Source organism: Natrix helvetica, assembly GCF_964273705.1.
Source record: "Natrix helvetica genome assembly, chromosome: 2".
Taxonomy (NCBI): Eukaryota; Metazoa; Chordata; class Lepidosauria; order Squamata; family Natricidae; genus Natrix; species Natrix helvetica.
Window position 1 is genome coordinate 140,076,819 of NC_138552.1, and position 19,210 is coordinate 140,096,028.

Genomic DNA, 19,210 nt, shown 5'->3' on the forward strand with positions numbered 1-19,210 from the left:
AAGCTTCACATAATTAATGGAATGAATTACCAAGGGAAGTTATGTCAGTTGTACCACACTGTTTGCTTCTGGTTTACAATCTTGAGAGAAAAAATATAATTAACTACTGCACGGACACAGTGGGGTTCTCCTACATTCAATTTCACTCTTGTTAACTCAGAGGAACAATGAAAATCTGTAATTAGCACAGAAGCAGCAGGAACACAGTGGCTTTGGCTGGGATTTGGACGGTAATATTTACTGCATATAATGTAATGTTAGCTTCAGGACAGCATGCTCTTTACAACCAAGAGAGGGCACTCTTTAAATAAAAACAGGAGAAACAGCCCCAAAATAGGAAAATGTGTTTCTGTTTTAAGGGATATGGTACTTTCCTTTCTTCCAGTCCCAATATTGAGAATGGAAGCAACTATATGTCATTTTAAAAGCCAAAATCTAAATATAATCTATATATTTACTGGACTTTATTTAAGAGCAATAATTAGAACCAATACGAGCTAAATTGGAACAGAGACAACAACAACAACAAAAAGAGACAAATAATAGGGAAAGCAAAAATTGCAATAAGAAAAAAAAGGAGAGAAAAAAAGAAAAAGACATTAAGGAGGATATATAAATACACAGAAGTAGCTTCCGATATTTCTTCACAGCAGTTACAGTTAACATACTTTAACATCTCCCTAAAGTAGCATGGTGACTCTCTTCTTTCTACAATCTATCCTGTGTAATCATCAAAGCCATCAATTACAAGTTCATTTTTTTTATTTTTATGCAAAAAATCCATTAGAGGTTTTCGATCACCAATAAATGTAGCTATTGACCACTCTCAAATCAAAGAAATCAGTTTGCCTGTATATACAAGACTTAGGAAAGGGTGCTATAAAATAAAAAAGCCAAACCTTTTAACAATAAGAATAGGCTACTGCAGGGGTGTTAAACTTGTGTCGTCACAGGACGCATCACTTTTTCCCCCTTCGCTAAAATGGGGGTAGGCATGGCCAGTGTGTGACGCATCTGGCCCGCAGCCCGTGAGTTTGACACCCCTGGGCTACTGGGATCCTCTGTACTAATAAACTATTATGCAGGTGGTCCTCATTTAACAACCCTAATTTGGACTATTACTAATGAAGGAGTCACCAAGTGGAGAATTGCATAACCACAAATGTCCTTTCTTTCCGAAAGGATACCAGACTATTCGGTTTCACATCTTCTGCTTTTGCTTGTCTCCTAACCACTTTCTCACCCTCTGGAATGCTTGAATGCCCACTTACTGTCTTCTGCACACTGAGGGCAATGTGGCGGCACCAGCAGATGGATCGGGAACTGCAGGTATGCTTACAGTACTTTCTTGCAATCTCTTCTCTAATCTCTCTGCTCTTTGGGGAGAGGGGTTGGCGGGAGAACAAAAGTGATATCTGTAGGAAACCTCTCTTTTCTCTGGCCCTTTCCCGCTGCCAGTGCTGTTGCGTTGCTTTCTTTGAGCCAACGGCTTCGTGTCTTGAAATGCCTGCCCAGTCCTCCGGTCTGCATTGAAAGTTTGCCACAGTGTCGAATTTTTTTTATAGCAAAGGATGTCTGATTATATTGGACCTATTTTCAAGCCTCATTGCAATACAACATCTATTTATGTATTTGTATCTTGCCTTTATTATTTTTATAAATAACTCAAACACACCTACAAATAACGGGCAAACATACGTAATGGCCCTTCTTTTCCTCCTCCCCCTCGACCAACAACCACCCTGTGATGTGAGTTGGGCTGAGAATGAGTGACTTATGCCACAACTCAATTTTCTGTACTCCACCATTCCTTCTTCGGGCATTTGGGGAGGAACTTTGAAGCTTCTCACAACAGTTTGAAAGCTGAGCAAGCTATTAAACAAAAATTGTGTTTTACACAAGCCATAATTAATTAACAAGCCTATCTATTTGATATTGCTACCAGTGTTATCACAATTTGCAAGCTATACAAATATTAATTAACTTGTTATTATATATGCAATCCAAACTGGGAACTGCAGATTTACTGCAAAACAAACTTTTCAAGCCACCTCACAGGGTTGCTCTTATGGGGAAAACAGGACGAGGAAGGAGCATGAGGTACTTTTGCTGCCTTGAGTTATTTACAAAAATAATAAAGATAGGGAATGAATGAATAAATAAATAAATAAATTGGTGTTCCTTTTCATTCAAAATTGGCAAAGAGAGAGCAGCCCGAGATAGCAGCACATTTGACCAGTTACATATAGAGAATGCCAGATTGGAGACAGGAGACTAAATATTGTTTTGGCATCTGGCTTCAGAGATATTTATTTTCTCTCTCTAATAATCTAATAATTGAATCAATACTTGGGATTCAGTACACGTTAGTTTTCGTTTACAATTCCACACCAAGATTCGAAAAATTAATACCATTAGTTTTGGACCATGACCTGTTTCAATAACCAATTAACAATGAACTTTAAACTGGTATGCACACACACACACACACACAGACATTTGTGTCTTAGGCACAAAGATATATTTCAATCAGATAGATAAAGTGTTTATAGGTGGAGCTGAAAGGTAAAGACAATGGAAATAGTGAAAACCCTGCTTCAGCCATACTCCAACCTTTGCACATTTCATACAATGAAGCTCTTGTAATAACATTGCACCTGGGGCTTTAAGTCACACATTTAAGCATGGACAAAGCCTGGGTACCATTTTGTTCTTTTTGACATTGAAGATGACACTGCAATACTGTCATGAGATGTCAATTAAATCTCAATCCGTCCCCACAGCCCATCAAATACTTTTAAAATGGCCATTTCTTCTCTGGTTGCAAACATTCAAACTACATCACGAATTCTAAAGTGCAGTTAGTATGGCTTTGCTTATTCAATTTTAATAGTTGTTTCTATTTTTAATCATGCAACCAAAACACATTGATTAAAAACTGTGTTGTTGATTCTGTTAAGTGGGATATTCATGATGCAGTGGATTTATTGCACCGGTTTGCATGTATGAATATATTATAAATATAGAATAGAATAGAACAGAATTCTCTATTGGCCAAGTGTGATTGGACACACAAGGAATTTGTCCTTGGTGCATAGGCTCTCAGTGTACATAAAAAGACCAGATAAATTTGTCAAGAATCATAAGGTACAGCACTTAATGATAGTCATAGGGTACAAATATAAATATAATATGAAAAGGCAACTGAATTAAAAAGCGGGATGAGGCTTTTGCATTGCCTTCATTCTGCTTCCCACAGATCTCTCCCCTGGTTATTCGGGGCAATATTCAGGAGTGTTAAGAGATATGCCATGAAACTTTCACTGATGGCTTACCTGTGTTGTGCATTCCCAATGCAGTGCTTTTAATGCTAAACATCTTCAGTACCGTGTTTCCCTGAAAATATCTTTTTTTTCTTTTGACCCTCCAAATAAGGGTTGGCCTTATTTTCGGGGAGGTCTTATTATTTTCAGGTGCAGGAAGCAGCAAGCCCACCAGCCCCACCCTCTCCATCACACCACCCGCTTGTCCGCTTGCTTGGATCCCACAATGACCCAAGTTCTTCTTGCATCCTGGCCTTCGACTGCCCTGCTTGCTGGCCGCGGAACAGCTGACTGTGCTGCTCTGGCCTCATGGGGGGGGGCTCTTCCTGGCAGAATGAACGAAAAAAAACACACACACACACAGTTCAAGGCAGCCACATCCCTTCACTAACTTGCTTTCCAGCTCCATTCTCTGTTCCACGTGCAGGACAAGAAAAGTAGATTGTGTGCCTATGGTAAAAAAAATACCAGAAAATACCTTTCAAGTTCTCGCAAAAAAAAAAAAAAAAAATCTTGCGAAGTTGGAAGTAGTCCCACAAACTACTTTTCTTGCCCTGCACGTGGCAGTGGAGAATGGAGCAGAAAAGCAGGTTACTTGAGGGATGTGGCTGCCTTGGGGGGGAGGTTAGGGATCTTACACACCCACACACCATCCTTTCCTTGGGAGCTCTGCACAGACGCAGAGGCGGCTTCAGATAGAGCATTTGGGGGATGTGCGTCTGCGCTGAGATCCCAAGGAGAGAACGATTGCCAGGAAAAGAGGGGGAGGGGCTTCAGAACAAGGTAAGAAAAAGTAAAATATCCCCTCTACATTTCCAAGCTGTTCGCAAAAATGCCCCATTCCGATCCTTCAATGCTGCAATCCTGGAATATGCTGAAGGCTCGAAATGGGGCATTTTTGCGAATGGCTTGAAAATGTGGAGGGGGATATTCCTGCCTCCCCCCCTGTTCTGAAGGTCAGCACAGACTGAAAACAGGATAAGAGACAAAATCCCCTCTCCCCATTTTCAAGCGGTTTGCAAAAACGCCCATTCCATGCCATCAATCCTGGAGAATGTGAAGGATCGGAATGGGGCACTTTTGCAAACCGCTTGAAAATGGGGAGGGGGGATTTTGGCTCTTATCCTGTTTTCAGTCTGTGCTGACCTTCAGAACAGGTTGAGAGTCAGGAATATCCTCCTCCACATTTTCAAGCCGTTCACAAAAATGCCCCATTTCGAGCCTTCAATGTGAATATGCAGGTGAGAAGCGACCTCTTATAGGCATGAAAATCCACACACCTGGGACATCGGAAGAAGCCCTGTGAGGAGATGCTGCTGCAGGAAATCTCCCCCCCCCACCTGCAGATCGTCCTTTCAAAGAGGAGTTTCACCAGGACGAAGAGGTGGCTGAAGGCGGCGTTTGTGTCGCCTTCATCCTTGTGAAACTCCTCTTTAAAAGGACGATCTGCAGGTGGGGGGGGGGATTTCCTGCACATCAGCAGCGGTGTCTCCTCGCAGGGCTTCTTCCGATGTCCCAGGTGTATTGATTTCCACGCCTTCTTTTCCTGTTCCTTGGACGGAATTGCGAGCTGTGACTGTCAACATTATGTAAGGAGGGCATTTGGGTTGTGTTGCTTGGCCTCCGGCTTCTTTTGCAACTGCAATTGGCTGCAAAAGCGACCGGCGTTTGCTGGAGGCAGAGGCCTGAGCAACACCCGCGAATCAGCTGTTTTGTGAACAGAGCGGCCCAGCTGATCCGATTAAGGGGTGAAGAAGCCCTGAGGTGACCGGGGAAGGGAAGGGCTGCCCCCTGTTCTGGCTAAACCCACCCCTTCACTAGGGCTTATTTTTGGGGGAGGGTTTACATTTTTGCCCACCGTGAAAATCTGGCATGGCCTTACTTTCAGGACATGTTGTATTTTCGGGGAAACACGGTAGCTTTTGGGAAAATTCACCTTACCTGAATCTTTATGAAATGAGTACACATTTAATTGAGATCAAGACAAAACTGAGGAATCCTACCCAAGAGAATAGCAATAGCACTTAGACTTATATACTGCTTCATAGTGCTTCACAGCCCTCTCTAAGTGGTTTACAGGGTCAGCCTATTGCCCCCAACAATCTGGGTCCTCATTTTACCCACCTCGGAAGGATGGAAGGCTCAGTCAACCTTGAGCCTGGTGAGATTTGAACTGCCGAACTACATAGCCTCAGTTTTCCTGGCTATAGTCTGGAGAACACTTGGTCCTTAAAAGAACGACCAAGAAGCAATCTGAATGCAACTTCATTCCTGCTGTGTTGCTCACTCCCACACCATCACTTTCTCCAGCAAGGGGAAAAACACACACACACACACACACACACACACACACATAGTAGCAATTCAACCATCCTGTGGTTGTTTGGTTCACCTGCAAAACTGCCTGGAGTGGTTCATGTTGGGGCCTGCTTTTATATTGCCTTTTTCTGGATCATAGATGGTGGTTGCTCGTGCGTAAGCTCCTCCGAGGATAAAGATGAAACCATTGAGAGTGACCGCAGGAGCGTATTTGTTATCTGTCAATGGAAAAAAAGCAACATAAAGATTGGTTACCAGGGTTGGTGCTAGAATCAAGCTTCTCATTTATGCATCCCCCTCATTTATAGATCAGTCACATTTCTTGAAATCTCCAAGGCCAGCAAAAGAAAAATGAGGAAATATTTTTGCTGCTGCTCTTATTGCTGATTGTCTTCTTCACCCCTAAACTTCTGAAAGGCACTTTTAAAAGTTTGTGGGTCTTCCCCACTCTTAGCACACAGTGGCTGCAATCCAACAGCACTGTCACTTCCCATATCGGCACGCATCCTTGCGCCTTCAAAAAAAAGTATGGCCCTGGTAAAACTGAAATGATCTGCCAAATTATTTCAGACATGGCATCGCAGCCCCTTTTTCAGACAAGGAGATTAGTTTCTAAGCAGCATAATCAGATGGTGGCTCTGATGTTAGAAATTCCATACTTAAGCTTTGAGGTGAATCAATATTCTAGCCTAACCTCTTTTGATCCCTCTCTTTTCTTTTTAGCCGAATATACACAGCAGGGAACCAGAAACTGCAGGCCAACTTTTCTCAACCTCCCTGACCCTGGATATACAATGGGTTACAATTCTGATCATCTGTACTAGCCTCCTTATGGGATTTAAGGAAATATGGAAAATATTGCAATGGGGCAAATGACAAAAAATGAAGATATATTAAATAACGCCACAGAGAGCGTTTCCCAACCCTTTGTCCTCTGGTAGTATCCAAGTACAGCTTCTGCTGTTTGTAGCGGATGTGCAGGGCTAGCTGCCCATTTTTAAGACCTAACCTGGTCCTCCATGATCGTTGGAGCCTTAACACAAGATTTCTGCAATCCAACAGATCCTGTACAATCTACTTGTTTTCACACAACCTGGCATGTTATGTTACGCAATGTACATGGTTTTTTTTAGATCTCACTTCTAAGTGAGGTTCAGGTTAGCAAAATAGATGCAGCTCTGTTTATTATGCACATTAGCATCCATTCTTTTCCATGTTGTTTGCATACTTCCTCATGAGAATAATTGAACAAGCTTAAGAAAGCATTTCCCCCTGATTGCTGTTCACCTTAAACTGTGTTTGTTTGTTTGTTTGTGTAAAGTATGAATAATGGAACTGACTTGGAACCAACTAGGACTCTGTTGACTTCTTACAATCAGGTTACATGTTAGAATTTTGTATAGACTATATACGCCTGTGGTTTAATAATAGCCAGATGATTTGGGGAAGACATCACCTTTTCATATTTAGTTCCCAGTTCCCAGTAGATTTATATGGGGGCATGAAAGGATTTGCCTTCCATTCGTCCACAAAAATCTCTGCCTAAAATTCATTTAAAATATATATATATCTCCTTCTCCTGCTCACCGATGTATCATTAACTTTAGGGGTTAATTCTCCCAAAGCAGACAAAGTTATCTGAAAAAAAAAGTTTAAAATGATAACACCCAAACTAGATCATGTACCCTGCATCAATAATACCATTTAATCTGTATTCTTTAATACAGTCTTTTGAAATCTGATATTCTTGGACAATGTTTATCTTCTTCTCCTATTACTCCTAGCCAGGACTGGTCTAACAGCTCTGTAGAAGTACTTGGTCAGGGGTGTCAAACTCAAGGCCCGTGGGCCAGATCCGGTCCACGGGATGTTTAGATCTGGCCCGCGGGTCGGGCCCGGAAATAGCAAAGGACCTGTCTGAGGTGTCTCTGCTAGTAAAAACAGAGTGCAGCCCACCCCCCACAAGGGCTGCGCCGTGTCCCATTTTCAGCCTGGAGGGCCTCCTGCAGCACCCCGCTGGTGAAAACGTTTTGGCCGGCAGGGTGCTGCAGGAGGTATCCATCCTCTCTGCTGTCCGTCCTGTGTCCTCCTGGCCTGCAGAGGACAATTACAATGCTGATCCGGCCCTTTGAGAAATCCAGTTTGACATCCCTGTACTAGGTGGAGAAATCCTACTTTTAACTACCCTTTTAGGTATGGGGAAGCCAATTGTCCAAACAGATAAAAAGCAAGTCATTTGTCCGCCTTTTCTTGAAGACAACATTCCTTCGGGTAGATACCACCACATGTTGTGACTTCTGATACTTGGAAAATTAAAATGTGGTTATTGCTACTGACGCAACATATTATTTGGAAGTGTCCTTCCCATATATGCTGATCACATTTCCTTTGCTCCTTGCATGGGACTATTACTTTGCAAAATATGTATTAATCTAATAAAGAAACATTAACTCAAAAACCCAGAGGTTGTATTAAGGCAGAAATATAAGCTCCCCAGGAGGCTAATGCCCTGCTGTGGTATCACCTTGTGGTATAAACGAATGTCCCACTTTGAGGTTTTAATAGGAGAGTTCTGCTTTTGTTTCTTCTGAAGAGTCAGCAGTTTCTCAGATCTCCTGCAGAAGAATCAGCATTATATTATTGTGTGCTTTCTTCCCCCACCCCTAGAGTATACGTTTATTGTATTTTTAATGACCCATCAAATATAGCTACAATTGCTTTTTATTATTATTTTTTGAACCAAGCTCTATTTTGAAATTTCGGGAGGAGTGAGAAGGAATCAAGCCTCACTTACTGGTTTTAGGGAGAGGAAGATTCTGTAAGTGGTCACTCATCTAGGTTTTCAGATTGTCCTATTGAACTGTGGGTGCCTGTCAACACTTCAGTGATCACTTTATCTTAAAAAAGGGAAGGGACCAGAGTTGGTATTCAGCAGGTTCTGACCAGTTCCGGAGAACCAGTAGCGGAAATTTTGAGTAGTTCGGAGAACCGGTAAGTACCACCTCTGACTGGCCCTGCCCCCACCTATTCTCTGCCTCCCGAGTCCCAGCTGATCGGGAGGAAATGGGGATTTTTCAGTAACGTTCCCCTGGAGTGGGGAGGGAATGGAGATTTTACAGTATCCTTCCCCTGCCCGCCCACCAAGCCACGCCCACAGAACTGGTAGTAAAAATTTTTGAATCCCACCACTGGAAGGGATGAACATTTTAAATCAGTAGATCACGCACCTGGCCCTCTCAATGGATAGTTTTCGGGGACCATTATATTAATTATCCCCTCCAGCTACCCTAAGCAAATACCCTCAGTTTTGCGTGGCAACAATTCTGTCTGTTGTTTGTCCATAACAATAGATAATATTACAGCATAACTAAATATCTTTTATTTGATCCATAAAGGACTAGAATTTTACAATAAAATCAGAATCAGAACATAGATCACATCTCCAAATGTCAAGCATTTGTGAACCAAGCGGTTGATGGATCAAGAGGCAGTGTTCAAGATTACACCATTAATAATAAAAATTAATGTTTTAAAAATATTGAAAACATATTATGTGAAAAAGGATAATGACTATAAACTGAATTAGAAGATACGTCTCTGCATAAAGACTGAATGACATTGGATAATCAATACTATCTTTCACAAGATACTACTTGTCAATCATGTTGCTCAGTTCTTCAGGTTGACTATTTGTGAATCTGAACATATGGGGTCTGTCTTGCACAACAGTTTTGAAGTCCAGTCTATTAAGTATATTGACTACATTGAATACAGAAAAAAGCGAGCAGTGTTTTCATCATGTCCCTCATTTGCACCTACCTCCATACATACCTCTAATTATCTTTGCAGTACAAGTGGGAGGAAGGCTAGGTTGTATAAATTCACAGGTGACCATTTGGAGAACTATAATCACAGGCAAATAATTAGTTCTTCTTCTTTGGGTATTTGTGGTTCATGCATGTGGATCATGATAGGATAGAAGATAGTCCTGCCAAAAGCTGAGACCATCTTGGATCAAAGATCTAGACTAGACTGATGCCTGAAGGCCAGTCTTTGGGAACAAACCATAGTTCAAGATAAGCAAAGAGAATATACTGTATTTCTCATTAAAAAGTTGTCACAGAAGTCACTGCTGGTCAAAATTCACGTCTGACACCGGAGGGTATTTGCTAGAATTTGATAGTGAACTAACACTGAAGAATTTGGATATTCTGTAGCTATATCTATATCTATCCATCCATCCATCCATCCATCCATCCATCCACAAATGCACACACATATTATAAACCCACACACAAATCTCCAGATTATTTCAAGGTATATGAAGAAGCATTGGCAAAACCAATTCTTGACAGAGGCACAAATTGGAAATGTCCCTTGGTAAAAAGAAAACATCCAAATGTGCACTTATCCTAATGAAAGAGACGGTAAGGATAGTAGGGAGCAAAGATAATTGTTCAATTACACTTGTCTAAGAAATTGACAAGAAAAGCTACCTTAGAGAAAACTACCCAAGGGACTCAAAGGGCATCATGGAAAGAACACAAGACTCTCCAAAGTGGAAAGAGGATGAAGCATTAAAAAAATAGGAGTCTTTGAAATGGGAATGCAGGTCCATATTCCAAACAGAGAGTTTGTGCACCATTACGTCCTGATGGTTAGCAATGCCATGATATATACTGAATAGAGTTAGTTGCTTTAGGAGCTGGATGCATTCCTCATTACGCCATCAGAGAATGGAACCAAAGTTAGTCCCCTGTAGCTTTCAAGGTGCAACAAGAATGCAATTCAGACTGACTTGTGGAATCCTAGGATTGGAAGCAGCAGAAAAGCCTAAAGGATTATCCTGCGCTTCTGCAACTGAAAGCATCATTAGAGAGTTGTAACTTATAAAGGGAAAAGGAACAAATGTAACAACTATTTGCTTAAACATTTACTACATACTTTGAATGCCTTTATCAAGATGCCCCTAAACCAGGAGTGTCAACCTCAATTTCATTGAGGGCCGCATCAGGGTTGTGTTTGACCTTGTGGTGCCTGGGGGGTGGACAGGTTGGGCATGATCACCTTGATGTCACTCATTTGGGGGCGCCTGTGGTGGCCCAAGTGCTTTGCCAGCGAAAACAGGCTCCCAAGCTCTGTTTTCGGCTGGGACGGCCTCCTGCAACCTTCTGCCAGTGAAAATAGAGTTTTGTTTTCGCTGGCAGAGGCACTGTGGGCTGGTCTTTCGCTGTTTCTAGGGCGGCGTCATGGGCCAGATGTAAGCACCCCACTGGCCGGATCTGGCCCACAGGCCTTGAGTTTGACATCCCTTCCCTAAACTGATCACAGGGACAAGGAATCAAGGAATCCAATGGTGGGCAGTTACCAGAGGTGGTATTCAGCCCGTTCTGACAGGTTCTGGAGAGCCAGTAGCGGAAATTTTGAGTAGTTCTGAGAACTGGCAAATAGGATGGCCCCACACCCGCTGCTTCCCCAGCTGATCTTCTTTTGTTGCCCTGAATAGGAGAACGGAGCTGGAAAGCAGGTTAGTGGGATGGGGAGGGACTGGGGATTTTGCAGTAATCTTCCACCAGGAGTGGGGAGGGAATGCAGATTTTGCATTATCCTTTCCCTGCCGTGCCCACAAAACCATGCCCACAGAACCAGTAGTAAAAAAATTTGAATCCCACCATTGGCAGTCACCATATGAAAATAAGCTTCTATCAAATCTATGAAAGGAAATGTAAGTTCCTAAGTAAGAAAGTTAAGGATTATAGTGAGGAAAATCATACAAAATCTCAGTATCTCAAGGTAAGCAGTGATATTTCTTGGGCTTAATTTAGAGTCAAAGAAAGTCACTATTTAACATGGATCCTTATGTAGCATGGGCATTACGTCCCACAACAGCACCCAGCTGGGAGAACTAGGGCAGGGGAGGACTGCCTAAGAGATGAAGGTAAAATAACAGCAATAAAGCATTCCTGGGAGACAACAGAGAGATCACACAAAGAGTCCCAGGCATGAAAGAAATAGGAAAGGCTTACAAATCTATAGCAAAGAAGAATCTTATGACTGAGTATTCCTATCCCTAATAATCTGCATGGCAAAGTGAGACCTGAGCAGTGAATCAAATCATCAGTGACTGCTTCTAGATTTCAGACAGTTGTCAGGAGCTCCTGCTGTTCCTTGAAGCCATTAGTCTATGATCCAGACACACTGGTGACTACAGTGACTGAATTAGTGACATGTTCTAGCAAAGCTAACATGCACAATCCCTAAAACAATGCATGCAAGAGGTGAGGAAGAGGAGGGAAAAATTAACATCGAACAAAACCCCAAAGGAATAGGCCAGCCTGTGCAAACTAGCACTTGTATATTTCCTTTATTCTTCCCTATTCAAATGGAGAGAGATGACTACCCAATTTGCTATCCTACAATTTCAAGTAATAGGAAGTTACCCATATGTCTCCTGCATGCTTCCAATTTATTACCAATCCAACCTATCCTGTGTCGGTGTAAGTTTCATCACTTGGAATTTTGCTTCTGTTACTGTAAGTTCTACCAGGAATATTTTGCTCACTGAACCACACTGACTATCCCCTCCTTCTCCCCTAAATTATATAGAAACAGGCCAAAAAAAAGAGAGCATTCACTAGAGAGCAAGAAATAAAAATAAGGAAACTGTAGAAAAGAACATTTTGTAAAGAAATTGAATTTTTGTGAGTAGCAGTGTTTGTAATGAAAGTCAGGTACGATTCATGAAATCGTTTTTTAAAAAATACATAGCAACAACGATATTTTTCTGAAAACTCTGCTTGCTTAGATAAAGGATATTCTACTGCTAAGACAGATTCGACAAATGCTTGCTGTATTTCTGTTTATATGTATCCAGAGGTGGGTTCTGGCTGCTGCTACTGGTGGTTTGGTCAGGGACATGCTGTGCATGTGCAGTACTAAAAAAACACTTCTGCGCATGCGCAGAAGCAAAACACAAGATGGCAGCGCCTATGGTACCGCCGAGAGAACTGGTTCGGGGGCATGGCAGGCCAAGTTACTACATATTTGGCCGAAACGGTAGGAACCCATCTCTGGATGTATCCCCTCTTCAACAGAAGTGCAAATAAAGCCTGACAGAATCTGGAATTCCCCACCTCTTTTTTTTTTTTTATCTTGAAGAAACAAGAAGAACATGCTTCTGTCTATAAAACACATCCAGCTTCTAACGAAAGCAGGCGGGAATTTTGTATGATTCAAAGTACACATCTATTCAAAAAAGAGGAAGGATCTCTCTGTGTATTTTGTAGTAATGAATCTCGGGTTGGGAGCCTACCCCTGAGTCGGAAAGGCTAAATAGGTTACAGAAATAGCAATTATTGCTCATGGGGAATTCCAGTGAGATCAAACCTTTATAATGAAAAAAGTGCAAGATCTATTAGAAGAACAAATAGCTAAATTTAGAGTTTAATTCGGAACTCATTCTTGCCTATGAAGTATGAACAATCTCTCGCTGAACTAAAGCAGTGTTATTATTTCAAAGCCTGGTAATCCCACATTAAAATATTAGATTTTTTAAAATACAACTTTATTTTATAACTTTATTATAAGCTATGTTATTAATGCCCCCCCAAATGCTACAGAACAGAAGAATAAAGATTTAGGGTGTTCATAGATTGAAGTATAAAATAAAAAAGTATTAAGTGAAATTAAAGATAAAACACAAAGTGCAATAACTTTAATTTGCATTCCAATTGCAGATTAGGAGGCTATCCAGGCAAAGTTACTACACATTTTGATGTAATTTTTCTATGTCTGCATGCTGAGATAGTAACTCTTTGTATTAACATTTTAATTTTATTTACAATGTTAAAATACAAACTACAAAAAAGAGGAAAAATGCAAAAACAAAGCAAAACTAAATAAGACCTTTAAAAATGCATTAAAAACGCACACACACATATATAGATTGTTTCCCTTAGTTGAATATTGATAAATATATTTGAAGAATAATAGTTCCCCACCTCTTGAAACAGGACCACAAATTATGAATTTCTATAAATCTGTTCATGCAACCAATTTGATCTGGCATTTATCTAGTTTATTAAAAATATAAGTTAATTGGTAAAACCAACAATAAACTTAAACTTGTATTTAACCAAGTCCAAAATGGCTTCTGATCTACTATAAACCACCACAATCGTTATCTTTAGTCTCTCAATTATCCTTGATTGATTCTTAATGATAAAACTTTAACTTAACATCTAACTCAGGGGTGTCCAAACTTGAGAACTTTAAGACTTGTGGACTTCAACTCCCAGAATTCCCCAGCCAGCCATGCTGTCTGGGGAATTCTGGAAATTGAAGTCCACAAGTCTTAAAGTTCTCAAGTTTGGACACCCCTGATCTAACTTCTCCCCAACAATTGCATCTCATTCCCCAAGATCATAAATCTCTGTTGTAAATATCTCTGCAGCGTTTGTTATGCAAAGAATTCTCCTACAAGTTGTAATGCAGTGTCTCTTGACAATTGTTTTGTGATTAGATATAATATGCCCATTTCCCACTCTCCATCAATCTTCTTGAGAAAGTCCAGTCCAATTCTGTCATTTCTAAGTCTTTAAATTCCTTGCCTCTTTCAGCCTTTTCCGGCAAGCCTGCAGTTTTCAAACCGGGCTTCTTTTCCTTCAAATCTGTCAGCAACAAACTAGACTCCAATTCATCTGGTTGAAAATCTGGTTTAACAGCTGGTGCTTGTACCTGAGTGTCATCTTTGGGTTGATTTAAAACTGTAGTTAGGTTATCAAACTTTTAATCTACGTTTTCAATTTCAGTATGTTTTTCAAAGGCTCCCCAAAGGGCTTTATCATTAAGTTGATGCATTATTTACAATCTTAATACCATCCAAAACTTTCCTGTAGCTGAGCTATTCCATCCAGACATAAATAGTTCCTCTCAATGACAGGAGAAGTAAATATACCATAACAAAATAACCACAGAAAAAATTCAGCTAATATTTTCCACAATGAAAAGTACATAGAAAAAAGGCAGATTCCCATCAAAGGTTAAAAGAAAGAAGACCAGAGCTTTTAAAAATTAATAGCATACAAAATCCTTGTAGTGAAATTCTGATGTAAATGTAAATCAAATTCGATTGCTTTCACTACCTAAAAAAGTCGCCATCAACTTGTGTATGGGGAAAGCAAAAGTAATTCACAACTCTGAAATAAAGCAATAAAAAAATGCAAAGAAATCACATTAAAATTCAGCAAGGAGTTAGAGTAAATCAGCATTCAACCAGTTGATTAACTGTTAAAAATAAGAATGAAACTGAAAAGAAGAAACTACTTGTTGCAATTAAAACTTGAAGCAAACTTAAAAAGAATAAACAATTGAAAGGAAAAGATGGAGACATGATGCTCCGGCTACACCTACTGAAAATTGCACCCATTGATATTCGTCTTCCCAGGTATGCCCAAAGTCATCTGAGGGTGTTCCTGAATCATTCATAGTTTCTCCTATTTGAGCCTGGGTAGCATGCCATCAAAGAACAACCTTTACAGCAAAATAAGCTATTTGCTGGCAGGAGGAAAAAAATCGCTCTACCGCACAGGATGCCACTTTTAGACTTTCACCACGATACTATCTCTTTTGTCCACTGTGCACAAGCATGTTAATGATGGCCCCAACTTTTCCAAAGACAACCACAACAATCATTTATTTATAAGGTGATTTAGGGATATAAATTAGATCTGGGAAATGTGCATCTTGATACATTAGGTCCTTTTCTTAGTGCAATCACGACTGTGCTTATGACCTTACTTCAGCTTTCCTTTTCTTTACAGATCAACAAAAGTGTAAATGAGAGAACTGTTGCAAAGTTAGTCTTCAGCACTGTTGTAACTGTGAATGGTTGCCTAAAGAGACAGTCATTAAGGAATATCTGTCGTAGGTTCATATTGCCAGGAAGAACTGCACAACGTAAGCCTGCAGAATAAAGAGATATATAAGGTAAAGGTTCCCCTTGCACGTATGTACTAGTTGTTCCTGATGCTAGGGGGTGGGGAGTGCTCATCTCCGTTTCAAAGCCAAAGAGCCAGCAAAATCCGAAGCTGTCTCCTTGGTCATGTGGCTGGCATGACTAAACACCAAAGGCACACGGAACACTGTTACTTTTCCACCAAAGGTGGTTCCTATTTTTCTACTTGCATGCTTTCAAACTGCTAGGTTGGCAGAAGCTGGGACAAGTAATGGGAGCTCACTCCGTTACACGGCACTAGGGATTCAAATTGCCGAACTGCTGACCTTTCTGATCGACAAGCTCAGTGTCTTAGCTACTGAGTAACACTCCACCAAAACCTCAGGAAAGCTGGTATCACAGTTTCCCTCTAGAAATCTACATTGCTATTTACAAAGCACTTGTACATTTTCACATGCAACAATCTCCACCATATGAGTAAAAAATGCCACATGTATGCAACCATGCTTGGACTTGTTGCTTTTCTGCCCTTTTCAAGGTGGGAGTAAAATTCCAAACCCTCCATCCACTATAGGCCTCAGAAGCCAGAAAGAATTGCAGTACAAAAATGCCATCAATCCGATAACGCTTCCTCAGGTACTGATAATGATTAAATGCATCGAGCAACAGGCTTGTGATATGTACATGATACTGCAGTGGAAATGGATAACTGTGAATTCTGATTCATTTCAATTTCTATTCCCCTCTCCCCCCTTCTTATTCTTCTTTTGTCTTTTTTTCCACATCAGGTTTGAGATGTTAAAAAAGTGTGCAGGGAAGTTTTTGTGACTTTTCCCTTGCCTTCTCTAAATATGTAGGAACACAACTGTTAAAACATCTCCCCTTTAATAAATGTGCAATTTGGAAATTCTGAAGAGAACCAGATGAGTTCCTTTCTTTAGCAGACTCGTGGTGGAATGGCTTTTGACCCCACCAACCACCTTATAGAACTATACTCCATTTTATGAATGTCTGCTTCAGACCCTATTCAAGGGCTATTCAATATCTATGCGCAACGAAGAATGTTGCTTGGGCTTTTTTTGCATGTTGGACTGTGTATGGATAATTGACACATTTATAGCTTGCATGTCCAGTGATTAAATACTTAGGGGAATTATATCCACAATAATATACACTAAAACCACTTTCTACATCCTCCCTTTTTCCTTCATTATTTATTAGGGATGTCTTTTTTTAAAAAAAAAAAATCTTTAATTGTGCCCCAATTACCTGTAATTCATCTGTAGAATGAAGTCTTTTGCTATTCATGCTCAATTTTGTCATGGCAGAAATAGCTGGGGAGAGTTTGGATTTATTAGAAAGACTGATCCCAAAAATTAGACATGTAAACTTTATTTACAAACGTTGGCAGACCATTAATTTTTTTTCTAAATGGTTGGTTTGAGGCTAGCTCAGCTGTCATTATGAAAATTAATATTTTAGAGGGGTTCATGTAAGCATGCCAAAGTTTCTAAGTTAAGGCAAGGCACCTAGAGATTACCAGGTCAGGGAAAGTTGTCCATGAGAGAATATTGCGTGAAATGGAACAGCTTAGTAGTCAGATCTATTTCAATCCTACGCTTTATATCTGCTCTATTCTATATTTGTGCTTGCAACTACTGATAAGGTTTGCAGATTCAGCTATTTATTTATTTACTTATGTTGCATTTTGCAATTCTAATTATTTGCATTTTGTCTTAAAGTGATATATTTGTTTTATATGTATGGTGCACTATAAACATATGTAAAAAACAGATGAAATAATTTGAAATACAAACAACTACTTAATATGGCTAATCTTTCTGCCGAAATAGGTTATGACCTTCATCATGCTAATACCACACACTATTAATTCTTACACAGACCATGCTTATGGTCACTATAATTCATTCTAAGTAATAACTGAATCTGTATCGGTGATGTTTCATATATAGGTGTTTAAGTTCTCTGCTGGTTTGATGGATCTGTGCTTCAGGAATTGCGTTAAAGAATCATAGAGTTGGAAGTGGTCTAAGAGATCATTGGGTTCAATCCTATTTGGTGCAAGATTCTTCAAGCATTTCAAGTTTTGTTTAAAGAGTTCTCATGGGGAACATATCACTTCACGAGAGAATCTATTCCACAGGAGATTGATTATTCATTAGACTGCTAAAGAGAATTAAGTACACATTTTCTTCTAGCAACAACTGAGCCACAATAGTGGCTTGCTACTGTTTCATTTGCAGGCCTGTATGATATACACTAGTTCAGTGCAGGAAGTCCTTGTTCAGCGACCACAGTTAGGATCAGTAATTTGGTTGTTAAATGGACCAGTTTGTCAAACCTGGCTGAAGCCATCTTGGTGCTTCAATGTTACCACACTGGAGCAAAGGATAGAGAGCGGGGATTAGAGATAGCTGGGGCTGTGTAGTCAAAATAAAATACTTTCCCCTGGGAACCAAGGACGTTCTCACTCCTGGCTGGAGGAAGGAGGAGTGATGTCACCAGACCTGCAGGTGCTGTGATGATTGGGCCATGTGACTGATTGTTTGGGTAATAAATTTACTTTTTCATCATTGTTTAACTATGAACACTAAATGAGGCAGTTGCTAAACATGGACTACCTGTATAATAAAAAAAGCTTTCCTATCCCCTGCAATCAGTCTAGGTTAGTCCCAAAATTTCTCATCATTATTATACTACCATGAGTAGCAATCAGAAAAATGCACTTCAACCTTGCATTTGTGAAATATTTTAGCCCTTCCAAACAAAAGTAGTGTATAGTAATCAATAATTATCTTAACTATGATTTTGCAAACCTATTATTTTCTTAAAATCTTTAAAAGACTTGATCAGCTCTTACAAAGAACAATTTGCAGTGTGTGTGTGTGTGTGTGTGTGTGTGTGTGTGTGTGAAGGATTCCTATTGATATTCTATGGACTGTTATGGAGATAAGACTTAAACATTGCTTCCTTCTTGCCTCCAAATAAAAATCTAAAGCTTATTAGGACATAAGAACTACTTTGAATAATGAAGTTCTCACTTGTGTTTTAGCAACAATGACTGGCTGCATTGTCAAAAGGATTCTAAAAAAAACTAAGAAAGAGCACTCCAGTTGTCCTTTTACCAGATTGCCATTTAGTGAAGTCAACTTGGGCTGACCTCATATCACATCAGGACAATGATCCAGAAGAAATCTCAAGACCAAAACAGAGCAGACAATCAGGATTACTTTACTATCTTGTTTTGACTGCAGAATAGGAATCGCTAAAGCAAAAAGGGGAAACTGAACCTATGAACAATAGGTTAACTGAGGATGCAAAAAAACCCCCCAAAAAAACCCCATCCCACCTGTATGTATTTCAAATGACAATTGAATATAAAAAACTTTTCATGCGCAGTAACTTTAAGAAAAAGGCAGCAAGGCAGATGGATAATCTCTAAAGCATGTTTGAAAGCACTATGGAAAATTTGTGACTGAATCCCTTATTTCAGAAGATTTTGCTTTTCCCTCAAATACTGTCATGGTTTTAGATTCAATTGAAAATGGTAACAAATGTAGAGTAAGGGAATTTGTCTTATCCGTACAAGTAT

At 40.0% G+C, this 19,210-nt stretch overlaps 1 protein-coding gene across 3 annotated transcripts in view; it reads right to left on the minus strand.

Annotated features, from left to right (window-relative positions):
* Positions 1-19,210, minus strand: part of KLHL29 (kelch like family member 29) — a 495,400-nt gene that overhangs the window by 12,280 nt on the left and 463,910 nt on the right. For all 3 annotated transcript variants that reach the window (XM_081940648.1, XM_081940649.1, XM_081940650.1), the window contains one exon: positions 5,716-5,860. In XM_081940648.1, the coding sequence (XP_081796774.1) occupies positions 5,716-5,860 (145 nt within the window). The remainder of the gene's footprint in view (positions 1-5,715; positions 5,861-19,210) is intronic.